Source organism: Myotis lucifugus, unplaced genomic scaffold, assembly GCF_000147115.1.
Source record: "Myotis lucifugus unplaced genomic scaffold, Myoluc2.0 scaffold_59, whole genome shotgun sequence".
NCBI lineage: Eukaryota > Metazoa > Chordata > Mammalia > Chiroptera > Vespertilionidae > Myotis > Myotis lucifugus.
This window is the reverse complement of record NW_005871107.1, coordinates 2,469,251-2,480,854: the sequence shown is the minus strand read 5'-3', so window position 1 is coordinate 2,480,854 and position 11,604 is coordinate 2,469,251. Positions and strand designations below refer to the sequence as shown.

Here is an 11,604-nt window from a genome sequence, read left to right as displayed (position 1 = left end):
TTTTTTTAATATATTTTTATTGATTTCAGAGAGGAAGGGAGAGGGAGAGAAACATCAATAATGAGAGAGAATCACTGATCCGCTGCCTCCTGCGCACCCACCAGCCTGCAACCTGGGTATGTGCCCTTGACTGGAATTGAGCCCAGGACCCTGCAGTCCACAGGCAGACGCTCTATCCACTGAGCCAAACTAGCTAGTGCTATACGTAAACTTGATTTATGATAACTGGCAATATACAGTGTGAGAAAGGGACCTGGGACAACTGGTTATTGCTATGAAAAAAATGAAATTGGTTTCCTGCCTTACACCATACACAAAAATCAATTCCTGGTAAAAAAAAAAAAAGGTTTAAATATAAAAATCAAAACTATAGACCTTTCAGAAGAAATTATAGAAAAATACTTTATGACTTTAGGGTAGAAAAGGCTTTATTAGACAAGATCACAAAGCACTGACAATAAACAAAAGGATTACAAGATGAAAACAAAATTATGAATCAAGACACTTTTGAAGCTGAGTGATTGTACATACAGATTCATTACTGTATTCTGTCTACTGTCTTACATGACTTAAAAAAAGAGACACCATACGAGTGACAAAAATAGCCCACAAACTGAGCTACGTGCCACTTACATAACTAAAAAAGGCTTAGTATTCAAATATATGTGAAAAATATAAATAAGACAAATAATCCATGAAGAAAATAAAGATATTTCAGAACAAAGCGAACAAAATTTTAAAAGATTTTTAATTCCTCTAACAATAGGAAAGCAAAATTGCAGTAAGATACTATTTCAGCATCCTAGAGTCACACAAAAATGAAAATTTCTGATGATATCAAGTGTTGGCAAGTATGTGGAGCAACAGGAACTCATATACTGCTGGTAGAAGTGTGAGCTGCCAGTAAGAATGGACAATGAATGCCTTTATAACTGGCATCGGACTGTAAAACTGAACAGCCCTATACAATATGTTCCAGGAATTCCATTCCTTGCACGAGAGCACCCATAACAGGTAAGAATGTGTAGCAACCAAACCTGGTGTTTCTAGAATTATCCAAATGCTCACTGAGGAGAATGGAAGAACATATGATATATTTTCACAGTTGAGCAACCTCTAACATCACTATGGATGAATCTCAAAATACACAGTTGAAAAAAGCAGCAAAATAAAAATAAAAATGGTGTGAAGCCATTTCTATAAAGATAAAAAACATGCAAAGTTACACATCTTCATCCGGAAGCAGCACACAGGAAGTTGCTTGGCAATAGAAATATTCTACTTCTTATACTGGAGAATGGGTTTGTAAATGTTGGCTTTGCTTCATAACTTACACGTGTTGTATAATCTTTTGGTATCAAATGCTTCATAAGTTTTAACACTAGTGAAAAAAGGTTGTTGTATGGACACAACAAAATGTTAGTGTTATTACCTTGGAGTTTGGATAACGTAGGACTTTCACTTTTTAGATTATTCATTCTGGACCATTTAAAATTTTTACTCTTTAACAAATAATATGCTTGGGGAGAAATGATTACAGAAAGGAAAACCAACTGCATAGGAACCTGGGACCCATGAGTATGAGGGGCAGTAATCCTGTTTTCAATGTACACAACACAATTTCCCCCAGATGTCCTAAGGTAAAACCATGCTTAGCACACTCTGTGGGTTAAGTCTGTAATATATTGAGAACATTTCCAACCCAAAGGGATTAAGAAGTATTGGTTTTTACTGAAAGTATCCATACTTTCTCTGTATTAACAATTCCTAGCTTCATCTAATTTTTGTTATGCTTATTTGCCTTTGGCCCACTTCTGCACTTTTCCAATGTTTTTCATAGTGTAAACTGCACAAATCCTTTGTGATGTAAACAAATAAATACACGAATGACTCCCACTCCCAAAGGGCTCACTTTTCCATTTGTGCCACAAGCATCAGAGTCTAGTGCGCTGGGCAAGTTCCCCAACACCCCACCAGGAACGTGTGCTGCCGGCCCTTCCCGGGCAGAGCGGCGGCCGAAGGAAGCAGGTGGCCGGTGGGAAGGGCTTGGGGCTCTTCCAGCTCCAGTCCCACCCTGGGGTCCCCCTACGGCACCTGCCTAGGCCAAGGCGCGCGTGGCCGAGCGGAGTGACCGAGGAGCTCGGCGACCTCCTGCACCCGCAAACCCCTCGACACACGCGGCTTCCCCTGCGGGAGGCCTTCCTCGCGGCGCCGGGGCCCCCGCCCGCGACCCTCGCTCCTGGGCCGGGTGCCTTACTTGCCGTTCTCCACGCTGTAGCCGGAGCGCGACCTAGAAACCCCGCGACCGCCATGGCGCAGACTCCCGCCGCGCAGTGTCGTTTCTGGGCCTCCGGTGGGAGGCGGGACTGCGTGGGCCGGGGGCGGGGCTTCCGTGGGTGGGCGGGGCTCCTCGTGGGGGCGGGGCTTCCGTCCTCCCCGCGTTGGGCATCAGAGCTCTTGGCTCAGGCTTTTTGTAGACAAAGGAGCGCAGGAAGCACGAACGACCCAAATTACTCTGAAGCCCGTGTGAATTCAACCCCCAAATCATGGCTGAAGTGGGATGAGGGAATCATTTCGTTTAATATCTAAATCTGAGGGACAAGGGCTCTTGGAAGATCTTTTATAGTATACGAAGACTGAGCATCTTTTACTCATTTCCCTCAGTTCTCTCTCTCTCTCTCTCTCTCTCTCTCTCTCTCTCTCTCTCTCTCTCTCTCTCTCTCATTTACTTTTTAATCTATTGTTTAGTGAACTCCTAATTCCTCACTCATTGACCAGATGACCTGAAAGATGAGTTTTGAGTGACATGCAGAGCAAGGAAAAGCTTTCCATCTGTCCAGGCTGCTGTGAAAGGAGTCCTGCCAATTGGCCCCTTAAATTCCAACAGTTCCAATGTGTTGGTAGCATTTGTGGCAGATCAGGAGGCTTCTTGTAACCCGTGGAAGTCTTTTTAAATTTTTATTTATTTTATTTTAGAGAGAAAGGGAGAGAGAGAAACATAGATGGCAGAGAGAAACATCATCATCCATAGGCTGCCTCCTGCGTGCTCCCTATTGGGGGTGGAGCCCGCAACCCGGAGAGGGGGTGGGTAGGGTGGGGGCGGGGGGAGATGTGCCCTGACCAGGAATGGAACCAGCGACCTCTTGGTGCATGGGTCGGCGCTCAACCACTGAGCCACACTGGCCAAGCTGGAAGTCTTTACAGAATTACAGTGGAAGTCTCCAGAATTTGTCTGACCACGTGACATCAGGTGGCTATGCAATCTGAGTTTCTCATCATGAACTGGGCGTTATCTGGTCCTTTTAGATAAGTTTTTTTTTTTTTTACGAAGAGGAAGTGGTTTATACAGAACAGGGCCAACACCCCCCCCCCCCAACAAACAAACAAACCACAGCCAATTTTCATTAGCATACTTTTGACCCTGAGCTCATATCTACAGCTTAACAAGGAGTTCCCTGGGTGAGAAAAAAATTCAAAGCTGGATTACAGATGTAATTTTGCTCAATGTACTGACCCAGCTGGCAAGGGACTGGCTTTGGCTTTTAAAGACCCATTTGTGAGAGACCCTCAGAAACAGCAGTGAGAAAAGAAAAAAAAAATCCTCATGGAGGGCAGAACGTTATCTTATACACTTTGCCTGGAAGGAGATATGACATTTCCTGGGCATTGAGTTAGTCGAGTGGTAAGGGACTGGGAAGAGGCTTTGGAATACTTCTGTGGAATCGGACCTCTCATAATGGCCCCAAAGTATAAGAATATTTTGGTCTGATTGAATGCTCAAAAAGGCTCTCATTGCTAAAGGGCTTTTAATCAGAACATATTATACCAAAATTTTGTGGCTTCAAAAACACTTATTCTCTCCCAGTTTTTGTGCATCAGGAATCCAGGTGCCAGGGTGCCTCTGGCTCTACCTCTTAAATGAGGTTACAGTCAAGCTGTTAGCTGGGGTTCCAGCCTCATAGGGAGGCATGACGAGGGGAGGGATCTGCTTTCAAACTCACTCACATGATTATTGGCAGGATGTTTTAGTTGGTCTACAGGCCTCCTTTAGTTCTTTGCTATGTGGGCTTCTCCAAAGGTCATCTCATAACATAGAAGCTGCTTTTTCCACAGACTGAGCAAAGGAGAGGAAAGGGGGGATTGATCAAGACGAGAGAGTCTTTTTTAACCGAATCTCAGAAGTGACATCTATCACTTTTGCTGTGTTCTAGCATTAGAAATAAATCAGATCCATCCCACTCTCAAAGGGAGGGGATTACACAAGGGATGAATACAGGCGGGTGGGCATTTTTGAAGGCCATTTTGGAGGCTACCACAATGACCCACTCTGTAGACAAGAGTCTCCTTCCCCCACCACAGCTGTTTGCTCAGTTGCTCACTAACAAGGTAGCCACGGTGGCATGGAGACATGCACATATTTTTAACATTATTTTCCTCTGCCAAGACTGATTGGTTAGCACTATTATTTGTAGATCCCATTGTAATCAAACCTGCCGTAGCAGCTTCTTCTATAGGAAGACAATTATTCTGGGTCTGGATTGCTTTCACTGACTTATGCTTCTTTTGTATACTCCCTCTGTGTTACTGAATACCTTATACACCATACACCTTCTATAGCATCCCATACAACACTGCTTCTTACCAAAGAACTCACTTTCCTGTGAAAGATGTGAAGCAGGGTATGATACCTGTGGGATTAACCAGTCTTATCACATATCCCATCAGACCAGAAGCAAATGGTCTCATAAAATAATGGACAGTCCTATTGAAGGTTTACTTTTGGAACCAGGTGAGAAAATACACTTTGGGATGCTGGCCTAAAAGGGTTTGGCATATCCTCCTAATAATTTAACAGTACTCAGTGATATCTCTTCTGTTGACCTGTATTTTGTTTGGAATACAGGGTCCAAAGAGTAGCAGAGGGATCGATACCTTGTTACACCTGACACACTGCTCATATATTTTGCTTTCCATTGTGGGGAGAAAAAAATCTGCCATGAGTTTCAAGTGTCCCTACATATTATTGCTGAGCATGTCAACTGCAAAACATCCATCTCCTGATACTGAACATTTCTGTAGCTAGTCATACAGGCATCTAAGTAGGTCAAAGCAACTACAGCATTACTACCATGTAACTGTTATTCTCCTGGGAGAAAAATACTGGCTTCTTTGCTGCTTGCTCAAAAACTGCTTGGCCCTCACCTCTGGATTCTTCTACTGCAAAGCAACCCACCAGATGTACAGGTGTCATCTGGCTCTCTGCATCACTGTGGGTGTTGGGGCTGACACTTGGCTACTATTTTGCTGTATTAAAGTCTTTTGTCTCTTACCTAGAACTCTTCTGTCAGCATGAAACCATGGCAAGAAAGCCAGCAAGTAGGCTAAAAACTCAGACCCTTCACTGGTCTTGCCAGCATCTCCATGATTCCAGGTTCTGTTGGTGTACCAATTTTTGCACCCTAAGTGAGGTACAAGGGGATATGTTTTCCCTGAATTGGAAGTTGGGATTGCCACTTATTTTTAGCTCATTCCTCTAGGCAAGGAATTAGAAAAAGTGGTAATGGTACCAGCAGGAGTGATTGGCCCTGATGAACATGAGGGTAAAGGGAGTAGGGAGAGGAGTCTGACTAGAACTTGGGAATCTCATTTCTTGGAATACCTCCTACCAATAGCATGTTGAATTGTAAAAATTAAGCAAAGATTGTTGCAACTGCATCTAGGCAAAACCACCCAAGCCACAGATCCTTGTGTCACCCATGAGGTAAACAAATCTGATCAGGTGAGGTCTGGTTGAAAACAAAGAGAATGGAATATGTGGCAGTGGTGACAAGCCATACTCATCTAGTCTTCATGACCAGTGGCGAACTGAGAACTATATTTACCAAAAAAATATATATTTTTGAAAATCATAGAACTTTGGGACATAAACATGCTGCTACCAATATTCTAACCTGGAGATTCAATTGTTCTGTAATGGGGCTCTAGAGTTTTTTTTAAATGAGTTACCCAAGTAATTCTCACCAAGGAAGCTTTAAAAGCACTGTTCAAGCTATATTCTCATTGGCTCGTGTATGTTTACATATTGTTTCCTTTTTTCCTATCTTTTATTATTGTATACTAGAGGCCCAGTGCATGAAATTCGTGCGGGGGGAGGGGGTCCCTCAGCCCGACATGCACCCTCTCCAATCTGGGACATCCCTCTTGCAATCCGGGTCCGCTGGCTCCTAACTGCTCGCCTGCCTACTGGCTTGACTGCTGCCTAACCGCTCCCCTGCCGGGCTGATGGCCAACTGCCCTCCCCTGCCGGGCTGATGGCCCCCAACTGCTCTCCCCTGCCGGCCTCACAGTCCCCAACTGCCCCGGCCAGCCTGATGGCCCCCAACTGCCCTCCCCTGCCAGCCTGATGGCCCCTAACGCCTTCCCCTCCCGGCCTCATGGTTCCCAACTGCCCTGGCTAGCCTGATGGCCCCCAACTGCCCTCCCCTGCCAGCCTGATGGCCTCCAACGCCTTCCCCTCCCGGCCTCATGGCCCCCAAATGCCCTCCCCTGCCGGCCTCATGGCCCCTAACCGCCTCTGCCTTGGCCCCCACCATTGTGGCTTTGTCTGGAAGAAAGTCAGACGGTCGGAAGATGTCTGGTCTCCGGGTCTAATTAGCATATTACCCTTTTATCAGTATAGATACTGGTGGTAGTGGTGATTAGGTTACAATTTTGTCTATAGATTGAAAACTATTGAGACAAGATTATAGAACCAGAGGAGAAATGGACATCACTGAGATTCTGGAGTTGAAAATGGCAGAGGGATAATAGTATTACAGCAGGAGGAAGCATTTTAAATGTGTAAATATGGGAAGAATGGTATATGTAGAAGTTGGAAAGACAGAGATGGAATGGACTATAGTAGACATGTGACAAGTTTTTATATTTGGTGCTGAGTTATCAAGTGCATTTCATCTGTTTGGTAAACCTTGGTAGGAGAAATGTCCCATCTTCTGTGGAAGCTGAGGTCAGATATACTTGCTGTCTTTGCTGTCTGACAGCCTGAATGATGGCACAAGACTAAGCTTGGTCAGTTGGACATTCCCACTAGACTCTGAATCTGGAATGAGTGATACATATCAGCAGTGCCTGGAATCCAGTTTTCAGAGGCATCAATGTCATCAGAAATATAAAAAACTTCCAGCTCTTTTTGAGGTTGGAACATGGCTCTGATTTTGTTCATCTACTAGTAGCTTCCTTTATTTTCTACTGTTTACCAGGGCTGGTTCTCCAGCCTTTCCATCAATTCTGAGAGCTGCCTAATATTCTTCCACTGAATAATTTTTCTTCTTAAGTTTATCATATTTTTTGTTGCTCCAACCAATAATTCATATTGGTATATCCTATATAATAAAAGCCTAATATGCTAAGTGTCCAGTCGTCCGTTCAATCAATCCAAGTGTAATAATATGCTAATGATATGCAAAGGCCGCTCAACTGCTCACTATGACATGCACTGACCACCAGGGGAAGATAGTCGACCGGTTGACCAGTCACTATGATGTGTACTGACCACCAGGGGGCAGACGCTCCGACTGGTAGATTGCTGCTGGGGTCCGGCAGATCGGGACTGAGCAAGATGGGCCAGACATGCCCTGGATCCCTCGTGCAGTCCCTCCCCAGCCCCGATCATGCACCGATGGGGTCCCTTGGCCTGGCCTGCACCCTCTCGCAATCTGGGACCCCTCGGGGAATGTCAGAGAGCCGGTTTTGGCCTGACAGTGGGACGACCGGTTGCTATGACATGCACTGACCACCAGGGGGCAGACGCTCAACACAGGAGCTGCCCCCTGGTGGTCAGTGAGCTCCCACAGGGGTAGTGCTGCTCAGCCAGAAGCTGGGCTCACAGCTGGTGAGCACAGTGGCAGTGGGGGGAGCTACTCCCGCCTCTGTGGCAGCACTAAGGATGTCCAACTGACAGCTTAGGCCTGCTCCCAGACTGCGAGAGGGCGCAGGCCAGGCTGAGGGACCCACCTGAGTGCATGGATTTCGTGCACCAGGCCTCTAGTGTTTTAATATGCTTGAATCTCTAAGAGTCAATCATTGTGTTTCAGATAATCATTCCCCCACCCCACCCCTGCAATCTGAATTTGGAGGCGAATAGCACATGATAGTTTCTCTGGTGAACCAGAAGTAATGCTTGTTAGATTTTTGAACCATGATCATGGATAGGCTTTTAAAACTGTATTAAAACAACCAGTAACCAATCAACCAACTATGATTATAAGAGCAATTTACCCTTAAATATAATTATATGATTATGAGTAAGAAGAATCCTTTGATTATCCTGGAAGAGATTATTCAAACTTATAAATAAGCATGGCATTTCAAATTCAGGGTCAAGGTATGTGAAGATGAAAAATGTGTGTGGCAAAAATACATAGTAGATAATGCATATATTTACATTTTCCAGTTACAGTGCACTTGGTATATTATTGCTTAGTCATTTCATTGAATTTTCAAGTACTTTTTTAAAAAGTAAAGATTTATGGAGAGCAATCAATGAAATACCATATAACTACTTAATATATGCAAAAGATGTAAATTATAAAAATACTTTACAAAAGCTATAAGTTATATAATCATGCTGGTCTATAATTAATATATTCAATTAGCAAGTGTTTTAGCTGTTCCTCTAGTCATTTGTTCATTTATTAACACCAGAGGCAGTAACACAATGCTAAAAATAAACATGCATCAATTTTATAATACATACTTACAAAAACCTTATGTTTAATCACAACTGGTGAATAATGCAAGCAGACCTTCTATCCACCTTAGTGCACTATGATTTTCACAAGTAAAACAATAAAGGAAAATAGAGAATTTAATGCTATTCAGCACCTTTAGTACAGTCAAAAGACTTATCATCTCCATATATCAAAAACATTTGCATCTGTATCACCAAACATGTAAAGTTAATTATTTTGTTCCATGTTTAACATGAATTATTTTATTTACATTACTCTGTAGTTCAACAAAATTTAACAATATTTAAAAATTATCTAAATTCATAAAAGTATTTCATAAATTTCAACATTTAATTATTATGTACAGGATGTCCATGAAAAAAAGTTAAAAGAAATGTAGTCAGAAAGTTGAAGCAACATTACCAAATTTAACAAAATTCCAACTAAATCAAGGCAGAGGGCATTCAAACATTCAAAAATCTCTAGATGCTGCTAACATGAACATGAAAAGTTCCAGTAATAAAAGTCAATGTGAGAAACAATGTTGAAATCACCAGTAGAAATATATTTTAATAGGCATGACATATGTTTTAATAGCAATAGTAATGAATTTTTGTAGAAAACTTTTATAACATTGTCATATATGAACTACCTCATTTGGCGGGGCTGAAGAGTTGATTTCAAAAAAATATATTTTAGCAGCCATAGTTTTATTTCCAGTTAAAACATAGTAAAATGTTAAAAGTAAAATTTGTAATTAACTAAATATACCCAATACTAGAAAATTTAAAATCCCATGCTATTCTAGCAATCATGGCCTCTAGTATAATGTGTCTGATACATGGATTGTGGAAAGCCAATAATAAACAATCAGACATACATATGGGCTTAAAGTTTCACTGAAATACTTATGTAGCAAAATATATTAAAAAGTAATAGAAAAGTAAAAAGATAAAATTAAAAAAATATTGCACAGCCATATTACCTATAAAGTAAAGTTGATGTTTAAAAAGCTCTAAATATGGATGATATAAATTATCTTCCATATAAAAAAGTATAAATATTTCTTAGAACTTCTCAGCATCTATAGTTTAAATATAATACATTATTTGAATCATTGTTGAATGAGGTAATTGTTAAGTCTCTTAACAATGTTTTATACTACTGGAAATATTTGAGGGCAGCAACCAGAAAGAATTTCTCTAAAAATATTTCTGAATCAAGAACTGCTATATGTGCAGCTCTCCCAATGAGTGAGTCAGCTGTATTGGGCAATGCATTGATGACATTATATCGAACCAAATTACAGTCTTTGCTTTGCAGAATTGGACGAAGCAAATTGTGGATCATTTCTGAATAGATCTGTCCTATGGAAAAAGAGAAAAAGTAAAATTAGTTCACATGATTAACTCAAAAAAATTCTATGCCAACTTTAAAAGAATATATATATTGATTTCAGAGAGGAAGGGAGAGGGAGAGAGAGATAGAAACATCAATGATGAGAGAGAGTCACTGATTGGCTGCCTCCTGCATGCCCTTCTGGGGATCGAACCTGCAACTGCTCACTGGGAATGGAACCGTGACCTCTTGGTTCTTAGGTCAAACACTGAGCCACACAGGCCGGGCTCTATGCCTAGTTTAATATAATTTATAAAATTTATTTACTTTACTTCCATTTAAAGTAGAAAAAGTTGTCCGTGCTATGTGTCATATATGTATTTTTTGCTTAATCCCTTCACCTTTTTCCACCCAGCCCCCCAACCTTCCTCCCCTGACAGCTGTCAGTCTGTTCTATGTATTTATATTTCTGTTTCTATTGTTTGTTAAATTATTTTTTATTAGATTGTATACTTTAAACCTGTATGGTTTTATTAATCAATGTCACCTCAATTGATTCAATAAAAAAAGTAGAAAATGTTATTTTTAAAGGTTTTATTTTCCTTTAACTATCATTTTTGGGACAGTTTTAGAGAAAACATGAATCCATTATTTATGTAGCCAAGTAAAAATAACAAATTTATTATACATTATTATCAATTTGATATTTTTAATTCAAAGCAATGAATATAACAGAACAAATAGTTTTCTTCAACATTAAGTCACCTATGATTCATTAAATCATCATGAAAAGGTAGCCATGCTGAGACATTTTGATAAGGCAAAATTTAAAACTTTAGTCTACAGCAAGTTTGCACAGCAGTTGACATTTCCCCACATATTTTCACAATACAAGGATGGGCAAAAGTAGGTTAATAATAATAAGTAATACAATAATTAATGAATAAATAATATAAGAATTAAGGAATAAATAATACAAAAATAAACTTTCGTGTACTTACAACTATAAACCTACTTCCGCCCATCCCTGTATTTTGAGAAGAATGCCAACTTCCTATTGTCAGAAGAACAATGTGATTTTGGCTCAAAGATCAAAGAGGATCCTTTTTTTGCTCTGAAGGTTTATTTAATGCTTGGTTCTGCTTTTAATTCTAAAGTTATGCTTCTCTCTCCCTCTTTTTGGTTAATTCTTATAATGGATTTATTGAGGTCATGCTAAGCATAAAAGACCAAAGTTAGATATGCATACACATAAAAACACAGACTACCTATAAGGGGGCAAAACAGTTTTTAATGCTTATGCATTACTACATTACTAATAGATAAGTGCTAACACATATCCATGGAACCTATAAATTTTAGAAAGGCAGGTATTACATTTTGGAGGAGAGGCAGATGAGGAATGAAGAGAAGGCAATCGTATATAGAAGTACAATTAGAGAAAGGAGAGAGAAGTATTTTAGAGGAAGATTAATATCACACAGATTCCCAGACAACCTCTTCTCTGAGTTTTCAGTGCTAGTCAAGTTGGATTTCT

At 40.8% G+C, this 11,604-nt stretch overlaps 1 protein-coding gene and 1 long non-coding RNA gene across 2 annotated transcripts in view; both read right to left on the bottom strand.

Annotated features, from left to right (window-relative positions):
- Positions 1 to 488: 488 nt before the first annotated feature.
- On the bottom strand, positions 489 to 2,352 carry LOC111826170. The gene is made up of 2 exons (XR_002829432.1): positions 2,258 to 2,352; positions 489 to 1,381 (listed from the first exon to the last, which is right to left on the bottom strand). It is a non-coding gene; the product is annotated as an uncharacterized LOC111826170 (long non-coding RNA).
- Positions 2,353 to 8,662: 6,310 nt separating this feature from the next.
- FAM135A (family with sequence similarity 135 member A) overlaps positions 8,663 to 11,604 on the bottom strand; it is a 94,135-nt gene continuing 91,193 nt past the window's right edge. The window contains 1 exon segment of the mRNA XM_023754276.1: positions 8,663 to 10,096. Within this exon segment, the coding sequence (XP_023610044.1) occupies positions 9,891 to 10,096 (206 nt within the window). The 3' untranslated portion in view covers positions 8,663 to 9,890.